Source organism: Mytilus trossulus, unplaced genomic scaffold (assembly GCF_036588685.1).
Source record: "Mytilus trossulus isolate FHL-02 unplaced genomic scaffold, PNRI_Mtr1.1.1.hap1 h1tg000244l__unscaffolded, whole genome shotgun sequence".
Classification (NCBI taxonomy): domain Eukaryota; kingdom Metazoa; phylum Mollusca; class Bivalvia; order Mytilida; family Mytilidae; genus Mytilus; species Mytilus trossulus.
Window position 1 is genome coordinate 3,821,643 of NW_026963317.1, and position 25,419 is coordinate 3,847,061.

Sequence of the window (25,419 nt, forward strand, 5' to 3'; positions counted from 1 at the left end):
TACAAAAAACTAAAATGACAGCTCCTGTCAAAATTATGTGTACAGTTTTGTAATGTAGCACTTAATGCTAAAAATACATATTTACTGCATCCACACATTATTTAAATTTATATTGTAAAATAGTTTACGAAAGTGTCTGAAATCTTGTATAGAGAGTAGTGAGTCAAATAAATACAGAGATTAGACAAATGGTGTCAAATTTAAAGGTTACAGAAATGAAGACAAAAGAAGATGGGGTATGATTGCCAATTAAAAATCTCTCCACAAGAGACCACATGACACATAAATTATCAGCTATAGGTCACCGTAGAGCTATCAACAATTAGAAAAGCCCATACCGCATGGTCAGCTATAAAAGGTCATGAAATCATAAATGTAAAACATTTCAAACGAGAAAACAAACGGCTTAATTAATGTACAACAAAATTAACGAAATAAATATGTAACACAAAGCAACAAATTACAACTACTGAGTTACAGGCTCCTGTTATATTCCTATTTTGGGTCTTTTGGTTATCGGGACTGCCTCACACAATTTATCTATTATATCGAAAAAGATAGCTTATGTTTTAGCTAGTATCATTGCGTTAGTTGTCGTCTGCCAATGCAGTAGCATGGTCATCATGTAATAAAAATTGATTTGAAGAAAATGTACAGTTTATTCGTCACTCGTTACTTGTGCATACCATAGTCCACCAGCCAAGTACACGATTCTCCTGACTTAGGACAGACAAATACATACAGAATGTGGCGGCGGGGTTAAACATGTTAGCGGGATCTTAACCCTCCCCTTAATTGTCCGTATTCTAAGACTTCGATCTAACTAGTCTTATTAAATGGACGTTGAAAAGGACAACTGTTCGTGTTTTATCTAAAAATAATGAGATTTTGTATGATTCCCATATGAGACAACTACCCACAACTGTAATGTTCATGTAACCCGACTTTAAATTAAAATTTCTTTTCTCTAATTATTGTGCTTTTTTATATATCTTTATTCTGAAGAAAAAAAAACCCAACATATATATATGAATAGAGAAGACACATTTCTTGATCGAATCTATATTTCTATTCTATTCAATGCAGAAATAATATTTTCTGAAACTACGATTTCATACATTAAAGACATAACATTAAAATGCCCGCGCTTGTTCAATACATGAACAATCTAATTGAACTCTTTTGCAATATCAATTAAAACTTGAATCACAAGGAACGTATACGTAATACAATTAATTTATAAAATATCAATGTAATTATTAAAATCTATAATTAGAATGCGATTTATCTAAAAGAAATATCTTCGATTATTTATGCTATTGAGATTAACCAAAGTCAGAAAAGGGGGCATCTTTCATTCAATTAATTTTCAAATCGGAGCCGTTTTTGTTCTTTTTCCTATATTTGCACGAAAAAACATTCATGTTAGCGCATTTTGCCTATTGAAAAGCTACTATTTTGCTTGGATTATTAAAGTGTCTCTTCACTTACTTCAATTATAGGATTGAGGCTCGAGATATTTGTAATTTTCAAACTAAAGACAAATATTATAAAATAGATGATTGTGGTACATGTATTATACATTTTGTAGTTGCGAATACATGTCGATCTTTTTTGTGCATAAGCATTAATTTCGCCGAAACAAATTCCAAAGAAAGTTTAATATTTGTAAGTATCTTTTTCCTGATTTTTAGGACAAAAATCATAAAAGTGATTATTTCATTGAAACGAGAATGTAGAGTACACCTCTTATATTCAATCATGGTTGAGTTGAGTTTTTCGTCTTAAAATCAAAAGCATACACAGCGAAAATATTTGATACACCTCGTTTTAGATTCTATCATTTTCAAATATTCAGGCTACAGATTGATATAATAACTATAAAATATCACGATACTAAAAGGAAATATGTAAGTCAGCTGAGAGACATTTTTTATAAGTTAGAAGAGCAGATTAGGTGTATAGCGAATTAATGTTTTTCGCTCTATGCGTCCGTCCGTTCGTTCGTCCGTTTGTCCGCCTGTCCCACTTTAGGCTAAAGTTTTTGGTCAAGATAGTTTTTAATCAAGTTGAAGTTTAAAATAACAACTGTCATATTAGAATCGTAATGAAGTTATAAAGTATAAAGTTCCTGTACATGTTATATTCAGTTCTTAATGTAAATTAAAATTCAGTTAAATTACAGTCAAATTCGTGCAAACGTTATTTATACCCGTTGTTCGCACTAACGTAACAACTGTCAAAATCCAGAATTCGGGCAAATATAGGTTGCCCGTTGTTTTGATAATGAAAACTTATGACAATAATGTTGCGATATAATTAGGTGACACAATTTGTTTATAGTTTGGTCTTAAAATTAACATGGAATAACAAATATTACTTCCATGGTCCTAATGATGTACTTATACGTGACTTGACGGTAACTGAAATCGGGTATCTTCCCCATTTCCCATAGACCATGAAATTGAGGGTTGAATTTTTTAACCTCAATATATGTTTGCAAAAACGCATGTTCGGACTCCTTGTTTTTTTTCCTGAGCTTCAGGGTAAAATATTTTGCGGTGTGGACTTTGTTCATTGTTGAAGGCTGTACGGGGACCTATAATTGTTAATTGCTATGTCATTTGGTCTCTTATGGAAAGTTTTTGCATTGGCAATCATACCACATCTTCTTTTTTATATAAAAGACCGAGTCAGCTTTCCCCCGCCATTTTTAAAAACTCAAATATCTCAAAACGGAGCTTCATAACCTATCAATATTTATACCTTATTTTGTTCATAGACGAATGCTCTTCTTACTTATAGTATCAATTTTAATTTCTCGATTTATTTAATTCAACCTTAGTAGTACATCCTTAAATTGTCCTATTACGTCAGGGAGCACATTTTGCTGATGTCTCTCGATAGTCAGGAGCTTGTAATTCAGTGGTTTTTGTTTGTTGCTACATGTATAAATCATTTTGTTTGTCATTTATTGTTTTGTTTTTAAATTTGGTCGTTGGCTCTATGTTCAATAGTTATCAAAGGTACCAGGATTATAATTTAGTACGCCAGACGCGCGTTTCGTCTACATAAGACTCATCACTGACGCTCGTATCAAAATATTTATAAAGCCAAACAAGTACAAAGTTGAAGAGCATTGAGGATTCAAAATTCCTAAAAGTTGTGCCAAATACGGCTAAGGTAATCTATGCCTGGGATAAGAAAATCCAATATGTTTTACATACGCAGTGCGGGTTCTATTTATTGTTGAAGACCGTACACAAAGAAATTTCACTATAGTGAATTTTACGTGAATATCACGTGAATGTCGCGTGAAATTTTTGAGATTTCTACTCAAATGTACGAGCTCGAGGTTATGTGAATATTTATTAAAGTCATTCAAACTACATCTTAATTTTCAAATTAGGAAAAATACAATTTGGTACGTGAATTTTACATGAACATTTTACATTTTAGCTCGTTTTAGGTGAATTTCAAGTATATTTTACATAAAGTTCATGTGAAATTAACATGAGAAAAAAACCTTCTCTGTACGATGACATATAGTCAGTGTATTCTACATCATTTGTTCTCTGATGGAAAGTTTCCTCGTCAGATCAGCTATTATCTGATTTTGATATTAATTGCCCTAGCAAATTTCCCAGAAACCAGTCATAATCGTCTTTAAATCAAAAGATAAACTACAACATTAAGTTTAAAATGCTTTTCAACATATTGAAGTAGTAGTTAACTCCATATAGGTATTGTTTCAGAAAAAGGGAGAAGGTTTGGATCCATTAAAACATTTAATCCCGCTGCAAATGTTTGCACCTGTCCTAAGTCAGGAATCTGATGTACAGTAGTTGTCGTTTGTTTATGTAATATATACGTGTTTCTCGTTTCTCGTTTTGTTTATATAGATTAGACCGTTGGTTTTCCCGTTTGAATGGTTTTACACTAGTAATTTTGGTGCCCTTTATAGCTTGTTGTTCGGTGTGAGCCAAGGCTCCGTGTTGAAGGCTGTACTTTAACCTATAATGGTTTACTTTTTAAATTGTTATTTGGATGGAGAGTTGTCTCATTGGCACTCACACCACATCTTCCTATATCTATATAATGATAAATAAAGATCATTCGTTGGATGACAATTAAACATAATTACCGATAAACAGAATAATAGGTAGTTTCGTTTTCGGTACAGACTATATCATGTGGAATATCTTAACTCGCCCAAACGGGCTCGTCTAGATATTCCACATGATAAAGTCAGTATCAAAAACGAAACTACCTATTGTTCCATATGTCTCAGACATTAATCCTTCCAGATAACTTGAATGATATAGACTATTAGGATACACGGCTTTATTGATTGTCTGTATTTTTCCAGACGTTGTACATAGTACAGTGCACTTTTTAGCACTAGTACCAGAATACAGATTAATAGCGCAAAAAAAGTGATTGCTCCTCTGCTTCAAAATAAGAAGCTTTAGTATAAAAAGAGTGTTATAGATTGCCAGTATAATTATAGTGGACCGTTAAATGTAAAAACAAATGAGAGCTCTCTTCCTTGTTTTTGATTAATTGGTGTTCAACGTCACTTTTAACACTATTGTGATATGTCTTGGCTGCCAGTTTGAATTGGCGAAGGAAGCATGAGTACCCGGAGTGTCTAGTCAATTCAGTTTGGAGCCCAGTGCACCTGTACCGTGCGAAATTTGAATCCACAAACTCAGTGTTGAGAGGTTATAGTTGTTCGACTCATTAGACCATTCGGCCACTAAGACCCCCTCCCTTTTTTTTAATTTATTATAGATATAATCAATTGAAAACTGGCGGGAAATGGTTCTCTAAAGTTTTTTCGTGCATTTAACATTTTAAAACTTTTTGTTTGTTACCTTGAAAAAATAACAAGGGTTTAATAATTGTTTTTTTTTTTAATTATATGTAACAAATTAAAAATTATATAAGAAAATAAGGGGACAGCGGGAAAAATTTACATTGGCAATACACGTAAAACTAGAGGATTCCGAATGCCTGAAAAACCTTTACAAACAAGAGTAGCGTGCATCCTTGATGCAGTTAAATAACAGTGATATGAAAAAAAATTGATGAGTATTTATATTGCTCCAATGTACACATTCTGACTGTCCCTCTAGTATCTTTCGCCCCTCTTTTCGGTTTTACATATTTTTGGGCAGAACAAATGTTTCCTTATTACAACTAAATTAAAAAAAAAAAAAATCTCTTTTTATATCGGAAGTTACTTATGATAGCACAAACGATTAGATGACAGGGTAATGGATAATGCTTTTACAGTGGAAATTATAAAGATTGATTGAATGAATAATTGATTGATGTGCATGTTTAACGCCTCTTTCAAAACTTTTGTGCTATTTCGTAATGGTCAGTAATATTGCTTGAAGCAAGAACGAGTGATTGGATAGGACTATCGACATTCTTAATGAAAACAGTTATTCCTGGTCAATCAATATAGCTGTGGAATGCATCTGCCACGTGCTGGATTTAAACTCCCGAACTTAATATTGACTGGCTAGTGATACATTAGTTCGAATCCTTTTAAAAATAACTCGGCCTCATGGGCCGTTAACCTAATAAGGAATGTGTCTTAACAGCTCATTCGAAAGACTTTCATTGCTAAATTGACAATTTAAGAAAGTGTTAAGTTTTCTGTAAACAATACATCTTTATACAATTAAGGATCGAGTGTGACATTGTTAGGTATATGAAGTAGTATTATCTATATTGGGTAAGAGGAACACTTGTTCCACTTCTCTAAGGCTCTTTTACTTACAAGTGTAATGACGTCATATCAACATTTTACACTGTTTGCATGTATATTAGCATGACCTTGTCCATAAATGATTCGCAAACCATTAGACAATGTCAATGAGTTTCTTCCTTTGGTTTTATTTCAAAAAATTTCATTAGATTGTTTAAATGATTGTTGGTGTTTTAACGCCACCTTTAAACGCCACATTTGGGCTAGTCCAAGACGGTGAACTTTTATCGGCGGAAAAAGCCGGAGTGTTCAAATAAAAACACCCATCGTCTATAGGAAAACTGACAATCCTAGTTAATTGAGTTTGAGTAACATTATCTCATGGATGATAAACGATAAAAGCGACGACTACATGTATACCTGTTCTACCGATTATCTGCGTGGATTCGGATGCAAACTTATTTTTTTCAAGCTTGATTGGTAAGAAGGTTATATAGATGTAAGAAAATTATAAACAATTTTTGCAAATGGTCTCCTGTAGTTTCCACTGCCCGATTGGAAGAAAATTATAGAAGCCAGGTTAATAATTTCTCTTTCAGATATATTGATGATGTTCTTTCCATTAACAAACCGAACTTTTCTGAAAGGGTTCCATTAATTTATCCCCCAGAACTAGAAATTAAAGATTAGAAACAACAGATACGGCTTCTTCTGTCTCATTTTTAGACCTTGAAGTTCATATACACGATCAACTCAGTACCAAAATGTATGAAAAACGAGACGATTTTAAATTAGAAATCATCAATTTCCTCCACCTTAGTAGTAATTTTTCAATCTCACCTGCATATATAATATACATTTCCCAACTTATTCGATATTCAAGAGCTTGCACCTAGGACTCAGATTATGTAAAACTTCACAAGTGTTAGAGTAGAAAGTTGATGAACCAGCGGTATGTTAAAGAAAGCCTCGTCTTTTTTCTTCTAAACAGGTTAATTGGAATGTACAAAGACCTTATTAATTTTACTTTTACTGTTTAGTAAGTATTCGGTGATATCCATTTGGTTTGGCTCGGTACATATACATCCAGTCAATGTGTGTGTATTATCTATCATTTTTGCTGGTGTATTTTGTACATGTGACTTTTTGTGTTTCTTTTCTTTGGTAAATATGACGTGGCTCTGTACTTTTTATGATCCTGCCATAATGTAATTCTTCTATAATTATAAATTTGAAAATACTTTAAACGGCAAAATCATTTTACTCGCGAAGTTGTCATAACAATATGTGGATTCTGAAAAATTGTAAAGAACTTCTTGATAATTTTAAATCTCGGACTTTTTCTAAAATTAGTTCTAACAAAAAGTTTCGGATGCAAACTTAATTTTTTCAACCTTGATTGATATGAAGGTTATATAGATGTAAGAAAATTATAAATAATTTTTGCAAATGGTCTCTGGTAGATATATGAGTTTCCACTGCCCGATTGGAAGAAGATTAAAGAAGCTATGTTATTTATCTCTTTCAGATATATTGATGATTTTCTTTCCATTAACAATCCGAACTTTTCTGAATGGGTTCCATTAATTTATCCCCCAGAACTAGAAATTAAAGATTAGAAACAACAGATACGGCTTCTTCTGTCTCATTTTTAGACCTTGAAGTTCATATACACGATCAACTCAGTACCAAAATGTATGACAAACGATACGATTTTAAATAAGAAATCATCCATTACCTTCACCTCAGTAGCAATATTTCAACTTCACGTGCATGTATGGTATACATTTCTAAACTTATTCGATATTCAAGAACCCGCTCCTAGTACTCAGATTTTGTAAAACGTCACTAGTGTGAGAGCAAAAAGTTGATGAACCAGGGGTACATTTATGTTAAAGAAAGTCTCGTCTTTTTAAAAAAAAAAAAGGTTAATCTGAAGGTACAAAGACCTTATTAATATTATTTTTACTGTTTAGTAAGTTTTCTATGATATCAATTTGGCGTGACTCGGTACATATACATCCCGTCAATGTGTGTGTATTATCTTTCATTTTTGCTGGTTTATTTTGTACATGTGACTTTTTGTGTTTCTTTTCTTTGGTACATATGACGTGGCTCTCTACTTTTAAGGATCCCGCCATTATGTTATTGTTCTATAATTATAAATTTGAAAAAAACTTTCAACGATCATTTTACTCCCGTAGTTGTTATAACAATATGTGGATGCTTAAAATTTTTTAAGAAGTTCTGGATAATTTTTAATCTCGGACTATTTCTGAAATTAGTTCTAACAAACAAAAAAAAGACTATTTTTTTTCAACGACAAAAATATTTTATGTTTCTTCCTGTGTGACGTTTACATTTTCTGACGTCAAACACGCGACTATATATACTAAGAATTGATGTAAATGCAGCCACAGGATTTCAAATATTTCAGTCCTTTATGGGTTGGTTTAAGAAATAATTCATAGCAGCCGTAGGCCAGTTTGTTTCCATTTAACCATAGCTTTGGCATTTATATTCGATTATTTTACCCTGAGCGTTAGCGCCAATGTCAGGAGCAATGTAAAGCTCTAAAAACCATGATTGGCCCTTACATATGTATGTTCTTGTAACATATATGCCCGTTAAAGCCAGACTCCTTCAATCCAGTGTTTGTCGTAGGTTGTAAAGTGTTATAATAAGTTTCGATTTTATTGAAGTTTGATATGGTTGCTGATTGTTTTTTTTTAATTGTTTTGTATTTTTTTTTTAATTTATCCCGGTGTATTTCATTACTATGAGTCCATTTTTTTATAAATAAATATCGTTTATTTAATTCATTATGATTTTTCATTTTTGGTATTTCATCCTGTATGGACATAGTTGTCTAATCGATAATCATTCCACACTTTTATAAATTCATTAAAAAGTGTGTTAACTAAGAGTTCAGGAAAAGATTAAAGGATACCCTAGCTAACTTGTTCTTTATAAGAGAAATCAGCTAAGGGTTGAATTGAACATGATGAATATCTGTTTTTCTGAACATCCGAGGTGTTATTTATGTAATAAACAGTAGTAAGCTTGTGAAAAGAAACCATATATTACACGTAGATTATGATATATGTTTATTTTTTAGTTCTTTTGATCATCATTGAAGACTTTTTCATAGTTTTACTATAGCCTCTCCATGCTGCGTATTTTATTCCTCCTGAAGAAGAGGTATGGGAATATTTTCCATTCAAATTAGACCTCCAACAGGCATTATACCACCATGCGCCTTTCAGGCCACTATAATCTGCACAGTTAGAATTAGTAGCCTTATCGTTATCACGATCGTAGGTGGAGAAAGGCATATTGTTGTGATACGTCATACTATCACCTGAAATAAGAAAAATAGAAGAATTCTAGTAATTTTCATTTATTTTATTAACAGAATGTTAATTCATGTATCAATTTCTTTAGTGTTCCTGGGCGTTAATATAAGAATACTAACTGTAACCTCCTTAGCTAGCTTTCTTCATAAAAGAGGAGATTTGAACTCTTAACTTCCAAGTTCCAAAAAATGTACGTGCCGTTACAATTCCTTGATTCAGTGAGAGGGTATTCTATTGGTAGTTGTTCAGTGTAAGTTTTGAATAATGTGTTTGAGGTTTTTTTTATGTATGGTCTCGACATGTAAATGAGATATGTTTATGAGCTAATCTGGTTTAACAAACACACATTGTGTGCATAAACAGGTACCGTTACAGATAAATAGGTCGTAAATTGTTCGTTGCGATCATTGATTTTGTGGTTTTCTTTTTGCTCGAAGAGTAGGGTATTGGTGATAGATGTTTGTTGGACTGTCAATGTCTATGAGATTTCTAATAGACTTTCTTATAAAGAGTTTAAAAACAATTGATTGTCACGTGGTGTATTTCTTTCATTGTTGAAGGCAATATAAAGGTACTATTCTACACTGGCCTATAGGCATGTTATTTCTGATTGATTTGTGGATCACGATCGTAAGTGGTCATGTTAAAAGGACAATCATAATGTCATGTGACTCTAACATGTCTAACCATATAAACAAAAAGATCCAAATACATTGATATTTCAACAAATGCAAAAAAGATAAACCATGCGTATTTGCATTTCATTTTTATTTTACTCAACGACTACTAACATGTAACTATTATTGATATATATATATACAAATGTATATAACATTTCAGATCTAACATTGTTGGGTTGATGTTTAGACGAGTTGTATATATATATAAATATATACTTTTTTATGTTGTACTGTTATACCACTGTCCCAGGTTAGGGGCAGGGTTGGGATCCCGCTAACATGTTTAACGCCGCCACATCATTGATGTATGTGCCTGTCCCCAGTCAGGAGCCTGTTATTCAGTGGTTGTCGTTTGTTTATATGTTACATATTTGTTTTCGTTCATTTTTTTTTTTACATAAAAAAGGCCGTTAGTTTTCTCGTTTGAATTGTTTTACATTGTCTTTTCGGGGCCTTTTATAGCTGACTATGCGGTATGGGCTTTGTTCATTGTTAAAGGCCGTACGGTGACCTATAGATGTTAATGTTTGTGTCATTTTGGTCTTTTGTGGATAATTGTCTCATTGGCAAATTGAAAACTACGTTTAAACCTATGATTGCGTTGGATAAAAACCGCAATTTGTATACGTGTGCATGTAAAACAAATTTGTTGTAGAAGGGTCTAAAAACCGCACAAACAACATCTTCCTAAACCAAAAAAAGTGAAAAAGTATATTCAAACAAAACACATATGATTAACAGGTGACACAACTGATGTTCTTTAACCCTGCTGACTGCCATTGGCGATTGCCAAATAAAATTGATATATAAGTACGTCTGAGCCAGTGACAACTCTACAACAGATTTATCCATCGGATCACCAGTAGTGATGATGATACATGGCTGTGTACATTATGTATATACAACTCGTCTAAACATCAACTCAACAATGTTAGACCTGTAAATTTGTTTTCGCAATTGTTTTGTTCTTCCCTCACCGGGATTCGAACCCATGCTATATATATATATCATTGCCATTAACTCATCATAGTTAGAGACGTTTTTCATTCGGAAAGAAACATTGCGATTTTGCGTTATTCCCGAAGTGAATTCGTATTCATTAAAGCAACATTCTAAAAATTGGTGGACCAGCGCTCTTTGAGCGTATGATATATATCGAGTTTTCATGCTCGAGTCAATTGGGATTATAATAAAACAGTTACGAGATAACTTGTCTTCAATGAATGAGCACAGTTAAAAGTAGTGGGGAGATGATTAACACAATTAAGTCAATGTACGAAATTAAACAACGGACAAAACCCAAGACACATGTGTATAAAAGAAATTTGGATACCTATATGAAACACTTGAAAAATAAATTGAAGGCCCAAAGTATACAACATGTACAACTGAAACAAAAATAATTATAACAGGTACCAACCAACGACAACTACTCAGTATGGATCACATACAATTAAAGAAGAAAATTGTAGGTTAGACTAAGTTAAAAACAAATTAAACCCCTTAAATGACAGTAAGTTTCTTGAAAAATATTAGGTGAGGATCCCAGACAGTTTTTTCATGTTGGTGCCTTTATAGCCGACTTTACAGTATGTGTTTTCTGTCATTATCAACTGCGGTTTCTCATATCTTACACCAACTTCATTCGAATTTTAGTAGAAAGGTTTTTCATTGGCAAAAGCATCACACATCCATGTCGTCATTAATAATTGGTAAAAGTTACAATATTTGGCTCCACGCAGCACAAACTGTGAAAACAGACATGACAGACCAAGAACTTAAAAAAAAAGACAAACACACACACAAATACATCTGACAAAGATAAAAAGGCTGTTCTGATGACTAACTGCTCCAGCATGTTCTGAAATGTCTGTCACACTTCAGATCAATCTATGAATATATACCAGACTACACAAATGATATGAACATTATACATTGGGTGTACATTATGTTCAAACTATGCTGATAAATGAGGTAATCGATTGAAAAAATGATAAAACTAGGAGCTATCCCTCCAATTGTTCAGATATCAGATTCCTGTTGAGTTTAAATTGTTATCAATCAAGACTATGCCTAATGATCGTGACTGTGTTTAAAATATATACATTTCCTAGTAAATTGCTATAACGTGCAGGCAGGTTGAGAACAAACAAGTGTTTTCCTGCGGTGTATTTATAAACAACATGCTCAAAATATTGATTACCTGCATTTCCTGAATACCCACTTATAGTCAGTGTGTAATTTGTAGATTGATCACCGACTTTAAAACTTTTAAAGAGCGCGTAAGCCTTTCTACCTTCCCAGTCTTCCAGGTCAATCCTCAGTTCATGGTTTCTGCGTGATGTCAGCAAGGCGATATTTTTATTCCCTGAAATTGTGCGATTAAAATCCTTGAAAATTATGTCAATACAGTGACGGCTATTAAAGTTAAGCAAAATTTAAATTACTTTTCAAATGGACTGACACAAGGAAGTTTGTTATAATTCTTTATTAACACCCTGACTATATCTTATATACCCTGTTTAGTTTAAACATATTTATTTATAGTGGATTAGGAAACAAGTTTTGCAACTTATATTAATCCCTTTCCACTTTGCGGGTGCGAGTGCTGCCTTGTAGCGGCATTAGCCTACTCTTTTTCGAAATCTACAAGGGTGTCTTTAACGTGCAAGAGATGTGGCTCTCTCTTAACACGGGCCAGCCATTTATCGTCCCCGTCCGACGGACTATCATCGTTTCCTCAAGACCATACTCGCAAATGGTGTCAAGGGAGAGCCGAAAATTGAGTTCCTGAAATTTTCATCCCAAACGGGAATCGAACCAGGAACCTTTGTGTTAGTGGTCCGATGCACTAACCACTACACCACGGCATATACCCTGTTGAAAGTAGATACACAAGCTTACCTAGCCAAAATTCCTCATTGAGGTCGCCGAATCCATTTTCATAGTCTAGCCAATTTCTATAGAAATCTGTGCTTCCATTGAAACGCTTTTGGATGACCTTTAAGAAATACAAGAATGATAAAATATTAACAGTGGCAAGTTCAGTTTTCCTGAAATGGAGTTATAAAAGTTTAAAACAACTAAAATATAAGAATATCTCTGTTTTTGTTTGAAAGGAAATCATATCAAACGTTTTTAATGCTATCAACGAAACAGCCATCAGCCCCCTTAACACAGAACAAAACATCACAAAATGATAATGGAGGAAGGACTTGCATTTTATTGTCTACCAATTGTCTTGTAATATTTTCATAAAAATATATATAAAATGACTTCTTTACCACAAAAAAAATCTTATTTTCAGTAATTTCAACGTAGCCAGCAACCATACATCAATAAAACTATGATAAGTGAATCTCGTCCCGAATATAGCTTCATAGCAAAATTTACTCCGCATTCCAGTGAAAACTTAAAAATAGTGATTTTTAAACTTTAAAGTTTAAAATGGAAAACAAAATATTGAAATACATCTTAGATTGCTGTCATTTTTCAATACCAGTCAAAATGTGATACAGACCTGTTTATAACACTTCTAAAATCTCGTTTGCATGAACGACCTCACAGAGTACAAAAGTATCTCTGTCTTCTGATTCATATTCATACATAACATGGTTTTTGTCTGTGTGGCTTTCTATGAGTGACCGTTCCTGCCTTAATTCATGGTCAGCATTTTCTAAGGGAACTATAGATACGTACCGTCCAACCTCCTGCTTCACATTTCACTTTAAACGTATGTGAATCGTCGGGTGAGATATTGTAAACACCAACACGCCTGGGCGTATCTGAGCACTCTCGGTCTTTTGATAAAATACAAATAGACCTGTATTAAATGTGTATCAACTAATAGATAGTTAAAGAAGATAGATGGTGAAAATCTAAATTATACAAATTGGTTATATGTTTGTAGGTTATTTTCCTTCAATCGTCACTTTTACGTCATAAAAGATAAATTCCATTTCATTTTGTTTCATTTTTTTTTTCATTTCTCTTTATTTTTTCCATCCTTCATTGGAGATGTGCGATATGAGGACACTGATTTGATAAATTTATTTTCTCTCATATTGAAAAGCATGACACAAGTAACATGCATGGAAAAATAAGTATGCAATCAGACTTTGGATTACTGAAAAGTGTTCATTTTACTCTAAATGGACATTTCATGGAAAACAAGCATTTGATGAAATTAATTAAGATACCATGTTGTCTCTTTTTATACTAACTTATGTTTTATGTACTTTTTATTACGTATTTGATAAAAGTGTAACAATTATACCTTGGTTATCATAATCACAAATTCTATTCCAATTCATGCAAACAAATTGTTGCACTGCTTATATGGAAAAAAGTGTAAAATTAAAAATGCTGAAAACCGAGGAAAATTCAAAACGGAAAGTCCTTAAATGAAATCAGAAAAAAAGCCTAAAAAAATCCATACATGAAGCCATGAAAAAAGTTAATACTGGGTGATATATTTACTTACTATCACCACTAACAATGTCTTGAATTATGTCGAGTTTTTCTTTAATGGCGTCCATATCTGAGAATAAAATTGATTCCTTTTCAATGATACGAAGCGTATCTGTTACAAACTGTTGCTGCGTTAATTTAATAATCATTTGATAAAGACATTTATCATATGTTTAGTAGTAAATACAGTAGTTTTGCATATGTGATAAATAGCCTGCTGTTTAATCCATATCGCGCAACTTTGATGCGCACCCTCTATCGCATACCCTTTATCGCACCCCTACCCTTTATCACACCCCTACTTTTTTTTTTTTTTTTTTTTTTTTTTTACACAAAGTCAGTTTTATTTTTATTTTTATAGTCATAGTTTGGTATGTGACGTCACGAACGTCGTTTTCATATTGTATGTGACGTCACGAACGTCAAGTTTTCATAGTTTTTGGCACACTAAATGCAACTGTAAAAATTACAAAAATAAACAAAATATTTTTAAATCAACAGCACGCAAATTGTAAGGTAACCAAGGTGCTTCGGATTAGTAATTGATCAGTTCTTTTAAGACCTTTGAATCATGACAAAAGTAGAACTAAAGGTAACCCAGTGCTATGGATCAGAAAACAGTTCATATAATACTCTTCTGTTGAAACATATGATAAAGCGTATAATACATGGCAAAATCCGTATCACATGCCGTATCACCCTCGACCAATATCATCCCTCGGGCCTAAAGGCCCTTGGGCTGATATTGATGTCTCGGGATGATACGACATATGATACGTATTTTGCCATGTATTATTCTCTATGCATTATTTGATATAAACATTTGGTCAAGTTTGACGATAAAAGATACACTAAACATGCTAAACGTGGTGCATTTAATCAATGTAGAGACCTAGTTCCATTGAATTATAAAACTAGTTGATAAATATTCAATCATCAAAAATAATCTTTCGAATTAATACCGACATCCATCGATTTTTGCATAGGCATATGTATAAATCAGAAAAAGATAAATATAAAGCGTTTTAAATTGCATGCGATTGAGACGCTTTCCTTGTTAGAATGGGAACAGTTATAAGTGTAAAAAGAGTCTTGGAGAAAACAGAGGGTAGACATATTCTGCAATAAAATGTCCATACATTTATACCAGTGGTGATGTTTTATATTTTTAGTGCTAATAAGGGTGATCGCAGCTCAGTTTCAAAATACATTACTTTCCATAAAAAGAGTATAGATTATTAATTGAGGAATAAAAAAAGCAACAACAAAAAAAATAGCGGTCAATGTGCCTGTTTTTGAGATATTAGCCATTGGAATTTTAGCAGGAAAAAAGATTTATAAAAAGAAAAATGGGGGTTTATGAGCATTTTTTTAAGGTATTCAAATGGATGAAACCAGAGGATTTCGAAAATCTGACAAAAATTCCAAAACATGACAAGCCAACATATTTAATTCCTTCAGATTCAGTTTAAAATAATAAAAAAAAACTGTAATTATATGAAAATTAGATAAGTAATCTCTTATAACTATATATGTAGTCATTTCAAAAAGTTTGATAGTTTTACTTATAATTACCACTAACTGTGTCCTGAATGCTGTTGAGTGTTTCTTTTATCAAGTCCATATCTCATTGTAAAAAATGAATAAAATAATGAATGGGTGTAATGCTATCGGTACATATATTCACAAAAGCGCATTATAACAAAGTCATGTAAATATCTGATAAAAGAAATGTCACTGTGTCTTAAAAGATTTCTTAAATTTCTTTGTTTTTCAGTCTATCCATGCTGGCAACGTGAAATTAATACTTTTTTGGTTTATATGTTCATTTTCAAACAGCCAACAGCGGGTTAGCCGCACCAGTGACGATTATTTAAATTTAAATTGATCATGTGGTGCATTCCGGTTATATCGGCACAGTGAATTATGAAAATTGTAAACATATTGGAAAAATGTAAAATCACAAAAATACTGAACTTAGAGGAAAATCAATTCGGAAAGTCCATAATCACATGGCAAATTCAAATAACAAAACGCATAAAAAACGAATGGACATGAACTGTCATATTTCTGACTGGGCAAAGGCATTTTCAAATATAGAAAATGGTGGATTAAACCTGGTTTTATAGCGCTTATCCTCTCACTTTGATGACAGCCTCATCAATTCTGTTATTTTTACATTGCTTTAACTAAACAGACACAATACATAAAATTCTTAAAATATGGGTACATCAGTCATCATCGTATAACCTTCTTTGAAAAACATTTCTGAATATTAATCCTCTTACAAAATACTAATAATATATCAATATCTTTTGCGTTTTTTATACAGTTAAGATATAAATCAGATAAAAACGAGAATGAGAACAAACATAAAACCTCAAAGAAAAGGATTTCTTGGCGCAACACAGACTTAAAGTAGCCAATGCATGCATCATTCATCACATGGTTCTTTTTATTTATCGAGAAGCACTTGTATGATTAATGAATCGGGAAAATGGCAAAGTCAACGTTGAATACTGATATATAATGATAATTCTAGAACAACTTTGATCTAGAAAATGTCTTAAATGTGACAACGCTTAGAAAAAAGAAAATAAAAGAAATATATTCCTCGATAGGCTTAATGATGACTTTTAGTAATTTTAATTTCATTATAATTTTTTTTTTAAACAAATACCCCTCTACAAAATAGAATATTTTTTTTTATCATAATTAACTACGCTTTGTAAAAAGACAACTCATATACTTGTATTCCTCGATACGGCTTAAGTATGACTTTTTGCAGTTATAACATCATTATTATTATTATTAATTTTTAAACAAATACCCATTTCACAAAATAATCAATATAAAATTTTATTAGCTTAATGAAGCCTAATATGATAACTAAAAGTATAAGACGCATATATTTACCGGTTGTTATGTTCTGAAATTTGTCTTCAATGTTTTGGTTGTTATCTTGGCTTTTCCTATGAGTACACATACCTAGAAAAATAATGGGTTTTAAATTAAAATGATGTAATATTTATACAAAGTAAATACTGATATTAGGAATAAATCCGTCATAGATACCAGGATAGATAGTTTACGCCAGACGACCGTTTCGGCTACAACAGACTCATTGATTCAGAAAAGTTAAATAAACTCAAATAAAGTACGAAGTTAATGAGCATTCAGAACCAATAAAATTGATAAAAAAAGAATATACTTTCTATCTTTCCGTCAGTATTAACAGCTATAGTATCAACTGTTTTTTTTTCAAATCAAAGAAGTAGTAGCGAAAACAGTCAAAATACGATGTTCCTACTCAATACAGAAACATTATTTTATATGCTATGTTGGGTGCTGTCAATTTAATGACGAAACAATTAAGTACAAACTTGAAACTCATATATCTAAATTATTGAGAATTGTTTGTCTTCTTGTTTGTTTTTTTTTAACTTTATGTTGATCTAACGAGCCAAACTTTTTCAAAATGATTTTTTTTGTGGTTTGTTCTGATGTTGTATTGTTAAACCACTTTCTGTGCGTGTCTGTCTAAAGCTTTGCTCTTCTGAAAATCTACTTCACCTAGTAGAAATGTATATGATACTGCCACAAATGCAAGTTTTATAACGTCACACTACACACCATTGAGAAAATATTTAGATTGGAAGCTTGACTAAGGACCATAAACTTGAGTGGCATGACGTCATGGGACATAGGTCTAAGGAAATTTGAGGATGCTCATATATTTGACTTTATATATCTTCTTGCCTTATATATCACGTACTGCAGTACGCCGCTAGATTAAAACTGACGTGGAAAAGTAACACACGGCCAGCGCAAGCTCTATTATTGTAGAGCCCAGGTGATCGTGTGGTCTAGCGGGACGGCTGCAGTGCAGGCGATTTGGTGTCACGATATCACAGTAGCATGGGTTCGAATCCCGGCGAGGGAAGAACCAACAATTTGCAAAAGCAAATTTACAGATCTAACATTGTTGGGTTGATGTTTAGACGAGTTATATATATATATTATATATACAACACAGTTCTGACTGAAAAAAGGTAATTTAAACCAATAAACTTGATTGTAATTATACTCACCATTTAACATATTCTTTATATCTGTAGCCAATTCAACTGTTTTTCTAGAATCCTTTGCAAAATTCTTAATGGTCCCTGAAATTAAAATGAGATATGCTGGCTAAAATATAAAATGAAAAAAGAGTATTATGTACATTTTGTAATTTCTTATTTTACTGTGCTTAATGAGTAACGGAAAATATGTCCATACTATTTCAAATATATTGCAATGCAAGAAACTATACAGACATATGGACAAACATATACACTTTTTGTGATTTGATAATCAATATGAATGGTAACGAGTATTAAACTCATTTGAAATAAAGCTTGACGCGTTTCAAAAATACATTCTACAAAATGATTTAGTTGGAACATTGGTGAAATATATACAGAATGGTCAACTAAAGAGAGAGACATGAAATAAATATTAAATTTGTAAAATGCATGTTTAAACTCATCAACTTACCTGTTGCAGTTATACTGCCTTGAATTTTCATCTTTCCTTCATTGTTACACCAAACTACAGATGACAAGATGGCCCATATAAACCACAAACAAATATTAGGCGTCATTGCACAAGATTGATAGAATATCTCAGTTTCTTCCTTTTTTTATCTGCAATGCCGGGACTTATAGCAAAACGTTTTTATCCATGTGCGTGCAGAAACTTCATTAAGATAATATCATTTACATTTTAATTTGTTGTGGATCTATTTATTGAATTATTTAAGTCTTCAGTTCTTGGAACGCAATTCAATGCTGTTCTTCCCATTCGTTTTAATGAGTTTTGATGGGTCTTTTTAGTTACACTTATAAAGATTAAACTACATTAATTTTTTCCCAAATCCTGGTCTTGTAACTGTCTATCATGAACCATCACAAATTGTGCCTTTGAACCAGATCTGAAATAGAAATGTATAAATAGTTGACTTGAGCGAACATCATTTAGAATACAAGCTATAAATCATCCAGAGACTCTAATTTCTATGTTCGAACGCTTGAAATTTTGTATAGAGCTGTGTATTTATGAAGAACATGCATGTGTTTTTGTATGGTTGGAAAGTAGTTTCCTAAGAATACTCGAATTCTCAAGATTTCCATCGAATCAATTCTACTCTTTGAAAAGCAAAATGCCAGTGTTAATTTATCTCATTTTGTGTTTCATTCTTGGATCTTATTGTTAAAATCGTATCACTTCTTCGTTTAACTCGACATTCCTTAAATGAGCATGTCCAATGAATTCGAAAAGTCGTATATTTTTCATTCCAAGTTTGTAGTTACACAAAGGTTTGACAGTTACGTAAATATATTTTTGGAACAATAAAAGTGGTTTTAACATGACGATGTGAATTAGAAAGGATATTATATTAAACATATATATATATATATATATCATTTAACATTCTAATAGCTCCTATTTATTGCTGCAAATTTACTTCATGGTTTTCACAATGTGTGTATTTATCCTGTTTGAACCCATTGTTTAATGTTACATTTTTTTTATTACATATCACATTATACACACTGAAAAAAGCCAATATTGATATTATAGTTGCACGCATTTTTCCAACTGCAACAGATGTATATATTATGTTTTGTAGTATTGAGCAGTTAAATGGAGGTCGGTAAGATTTTCTTAACATTATTTTTTACCTTTGAAATTATTTTATTTAGAGCCAACATACCAACCTCAAGTTGTTTTAAATGTTTTAAATGAGTGAAACTGGTTAGTCCGTGGTCAATCAGCGTAATCACTTTATTCGGTTTAGTCACGTTTCTCCAATATTTGACAATTATACTTCAACAACAGACGGGATTTGGAGGTCCTCATAAAGACTGGCATCCTAACATATACCTGTAATTAACCAATGTCAGTTCTTAACAATGATATCGCAAAAGGGAATATTGTTAGAAGATATGACATAATTGTTTTTTTGATATAATATCGATCGAGAAAAACAAGCACTGACACGTACAGACATCGGGGCAATTCTTTTGAAAGTAATTAAATGCATTCAATTATAGTAACAAAATCTTCAATCAAATTCCTAATTATATTGAACCTTATTTACCAATATACTTATTTACCAATATACTTAATTACTTTCCAAATTACTTGACAAATGTAATTAATTAAATTTTACTTTTGAAAGGATCATTTAGATAAAAAATTGAATGAAGACATGCATTTATCCTATGATATGAGCAGAATAAGCAACCGTTGATTTATAGTATTAACAAATAATATCTTCAGCAACTATTTTTAAATTCAGTCAAAGATGAGCAAAACTTAGGTATCTTGTTTGATTAAATGCTACAAAAAGCCTCATTAAACACATTAAATGTCGTTGTTATTTCCTATTGAAATTTTATATTTTAATGTATTTCATTGAAAATGATACAAAAAGAGAGCCTCTTTTTTACCTTTTGAAAAGATCTTGTATTTTGATCACAGCTTATTAGAATTATGTTTCCTAAACAAAAATAATTATTTACAGGATTTAGAAAGCCTGTCCCTTTTAAATATACCTTACTTTTAATCACAATTGATTTTAAAAAAACATGTACCCTTGGAATATTTATCTCTCTCTAAGTGTTTTAACATCTGTAAAAAATTCAAACACAGTAAGTTTATAGTTTATAATAGAACAAATAGAAATGGGTTATATTTAATTTATATTAAATTATAATTACATGTATATCAAATTAATGTCTAACAATATCAATCTAGATATACGTGAAGGTAACAAGCTAATTAGGGTATGAGACAGTGCCTTACTAATGGTTTCTTTTATACACAAATTATGGCATGTTATATAATATTTATTTTTTCTTTATATTTTTGTTTTGTTTTTGTTAATTCAATACAAAATAGAAATTCTCCAATGGTTGTGTAATTACATAGAGATTATAATATAAAGTCCTTGCTTTGTCAGCTTTTACTATGGTCATTAGTTTCCTAGAACATTCACGGTTCAATTCTTTTGATTAACAATTAAAATGTAATTGCAATGTGATTGTCAATTACACACAATTTGGACTATGTAATTCATTACTTTCAATTAAATGTACTTGAAATTGAAAAAAATATATTGAATAACACATAATGTGTAATTACTTGAGAAGTTGTTATCAATCGTGGTCAATTACAATTATACATTTCATTTACCACGTATTTGTATCCGGATTTAAATTTCCTTTTTTTGAACTTTATATTTTACCAAAACTAAGGATTTTCTTATCCCAGGAATAGATTACCTTAACCGTATTTGGCACAACATTTTGGAATTTCGGGTCTCTAATGCTCTTCAACTTTGTATTTGTTTAGTTTTATAACTATTTTGATCTGAGCGTCACTGATGAGTCTTATGTCGACGAAACGCGCGTCTGGCGTTTGAAACTATAATCCTGGTATCTTGATACCTATAAATGAGAGAACTAAAATAGATATATCAAGTAATTTAACAAAATTGATAAACAATAAAAAATCAAATAAAACTGAAATTTCTAAGAGGTAATGAGAAAATTATTTCTTAGGGAATTTTATACATGTATCATGCAGGTCTCATATGGAATTGGTGTTGATTGTATATACTTTATATATACTGCAACTGTGCTATTTGCACAGTCAAATAGCATTGACCGTATAATCATTTCCGATGTGCAGTAACTGACCTAATATCTCCTAATTTTGGACTTGTTGCCTATCTGCCATTGTATTTTTTGGAAAAAAAACATGACCAATCGAAATAATCACCAACTGTATATTTTAGAAATTCCTTTTTTTTAACAATTCAATTTAAATCTTGAAAACTCAAGTATATAACGTTTTTATAATCATCTGTATGTCGTCTTAGATCTGTATTTTTGGTAGGTATGTATAAATTCATGTACCCTGCCACGGTCCGGTCTGTGTTTTTGTTAACTGTTTTTCTGCTTTATATCGATCTGATGAATTAAGCTTTTTTTAACTGATTTTATAGTTTATTCTTATGTTGTGGTGTAACACCACTGTCCTACATTAGAGGGAGGGGATTGTGCGGTCGCACATATGTTTAACCCTGCCACATTATTTACGTGCATGTTTTAAGTCGGGAGCCTGTAGTTCAGTAGTTTTGTTGGTTTATGTCATTTTTGCCTCTATGAACATGATGAAATTGATTTGAAATAAATAAGACCGGATTTGTTTTCAATTGTTTCTTATTATTCTGTAGTTAGTCACCACTTCGGTATATGACATGTATATCTATTATATGGTAATTTTTATAAATTTGCTTAAATGCAAAAGTATGAATTATTCTAAATACAAATGAGTTACTTATCCCAGGCAGATAACCTTAGTCATATTTAGAATGTTAGATCTTAAATGCTCTTCATATTTGTTTGGTCTTCTTAACTGTTGTGACCTGAGCGTGACTGGTGAATTTTATGTAAAAGAAACACGCGTCTGGCGTATCAAATTATGAGCATGGTAAAAAGAAAATATAAGTTTGTGTATTTCTCTCTACTGAATATTCTTCCATTTATTTGTATTGTAATCCAGTCATGTAATATTGTCATTTTAGTGTTAAATATACCATTGCCACACAAGCTGGGGTTTTTTCTAGCCGCAAAACCAGGTTCATCCAACTATGTTTTTTTCAAAATGTCCTAGTGTTTTTCAATCGTTTGCTGTGTTTCAGGTTATTATTTTGTCATTTCATTAACGACTTTCTGTTTTGAGTTTTCGTAAGAAAAAGGTATTTTTGTAACTTTACTTTTTAATGCAAATTATAATGGGTTTTAAAATCATAATTTCATTTTATTTCAGGAAATGTCTAACTGCACACTCATTTATCTCCGAAGAATTTGGAACTTAATCATTGATATTTGTCCCTTAAAGTTGTTTGACTAATTAGAAAGACCAGCAAAAGTACATTAAACCACATTTGAAGAGTCTACAAAATCCAGGTGTTGATGTAAATAAGACATGATAGAATAATAAAAGAAACTTAAGCTTGATAGAAAACTTTTAGGTTCATGTACTTATCCCTACATTTTATGTCAAAGCCAAAGCACGAACCTATTGTTCAATAAATGGTGTTGTCGCGTTTCTCGAACGTTTGAAAATAATTAATATACACATTTAAACACCCTAAAGTTCATGACGAGATATGCCTAATTTGTATTTTTCCTGTTTTCGTTAAAAGTAGACGAATATACGACTGACTCTTTTATAACATTAACGGTACCAATTTTCCTGGAACAGATGCGCATGTCTCTTCAGTGATGCTCGTGGTCAAAATATTTAATATCCAAAGCTTATATTAAAGATGAAGATCTATAATCCAAAAGGTCAAAAAGTATGGCCAAATCCGTGAAAGAAATCAGAGCTTTGCATGAGGGAGATACATTCCTTAATTTATAATAATTTGGTAACAGCAAATTTTAATAACACAAAAAAATCCGTATTGTCATGCCAGTACCACAGTACTGGCTTCTGGGCTGGTGATACTCTCGGCGACTTAATGTCTACCAGCAGAGGCATCGACCCAGTGATAGTAATAACATTAACAGTATCAATTTGTTTGCACCAGATGCGCATTTCTACAATACATGTCTCTTCAGTGATGCTCGTGTCCTGCTTAGGTATATATCATGGTTCTTTTTTTTGTTAACTACATAATAATTTTATTCATCAAATATTGCTTGTTACATAAACCATCAAGATTCCAAGCTTCTCTTGACGTACCCTGTTACAATATATCATGGTTCTTCGCACTAGTAACCAACAGTTTCTTCAACCTTCTAGCTCTATCAAATTTTGTTTGTTTTAGATTTGAACCTCTTCAAGAATTGATCAAAAAATTAATTTCTAACAGTGATTATTTCGATTGGTCATGTTTTTTTTCCAGTAAAATACTATGACAGATAGGTAATAAGTCCAAAATTAGGAGATATAAGGTCAGATACTGCACATTAGAAAATGTGTATACGGTCAATTCAATTTGACTGTGCAAATAGCACAGCTGCAGTATATACAAAGTATAAACAATCAACATCCATTCAATATGAGACCTGCATGATACATGTATAAAATTCCCTAAGAAATAATTATCTCATTACTTCTTTGAAATTTCAGTTTTATTTGATTTTTTTTTATTGTTTATTCATTTTGTTAAATTACTTGATATATTTATTTGAGTTATCTCAGTTAAATCTGGATACAAATTCTTACGTTACCAGACATGGGGTAATTGAAATACGTAATTGTAATTGATCGCAATTGATTACGATTTCTTAAGTAATTGCATATAATGTGTAATTTATTATTTTGTTTTCATTTTCAAGTACATCATTTGAACATGTTATTGAAAGTAATGAATTGCGTAGTCAAAATTGTGTGTAATTGACAATCACATTTCAATTTCATTCTAATTGAGGATCAGAAAGATTGAACCGTGAATGTTCTAAAATAAATAAAGAAAAGCATGACCACAGTAAAAGCTAACAAAGCAAAGCCTTTACGTTATCGTCTCTATATATAATTGACCAATGTTCCTCATTACACAACCATTGGAGATTCGTTATTTTGTATTGAATCAATACAAACAAGACAGAATTATAAAGAAAAAATGAATATTATAAAACTTGCCATAATTTGTGTATAAAAGAAACCATTAGTAAGTCACTGTCTTATACCTGAATTAGCTTGTTACCTTCACGTATATTTAGATACTGTGGATTTATTTTTATTCGTGCTTTGCCAATTTTCGTGGGTTTCGTGAGTCATAGCCAACCACGAATTTAAGAATTCAACGAAGAATAATCCCGATAAATGTGAATGGTGTCGGATGTTGATTTCCGGTTATGTTTTGCAGTTCTAGTATAGTGTTGACTAGCGATAAACATTGTAACATAACACGTGGTTTTTTTTATTGAAAGAAGATACAAGTATTTTAATTAAATCAATAATAAATATATCGAATATCAGTGATAATTTACTTTTAAAATTGATTAAAACTGTTCATGGAAAATAACTGCAAGTTGTTAATTACCGTGTCATATTTTGGTGTACTAGTGATTAAAAATCAATAGGATTAAGTACGGGGATATTGCCCGTAGCCGTAGGTAATATT

At 31.7% G+C, this 25,419-nt stretch overlaps 1 protein-coding gene across 3 annotated transcripts in view; it reads right to left on the bottom strand.

The window, feature by feature from the left end:
• Window positions 1-8,816: 8,816 nt before the first annotated feature.
• LOC134701421 (microfibril-associated glycoprotein 4-like) overlaps window positions 8,817-25,419 on the bottom strand; it is a 178,174-nt gene continuing 161,571 nt past the window's right edge. For 2 of the 3 annotated variants that reach the window (XM_063562570.1, XM_063562568.1), the window contains one exon: window positions 8,817-9,083. In XM_063562570.1, coding sequence (XP_063418640.1) covers window positions 8,830-9,083 — 254 coding nt within the window. In that variant the 3' untranslated portion in view covers window positions 8,817-8,829. Of the gene's footprint in view, window positions 9,084-11,961; window positions 12,127-12,662; window positions 12,760-13,457; window positions 13,559-14,241; window positions 14,299-15,803; window positions 15,855-17,144; window positions 17,217-18,319; window positions 18,395-18,767; window positions 18,891-25,419 lie in introns of those variants that run through there. The other variant, XM_063562571.1, reaches the window with a different exon arrangement.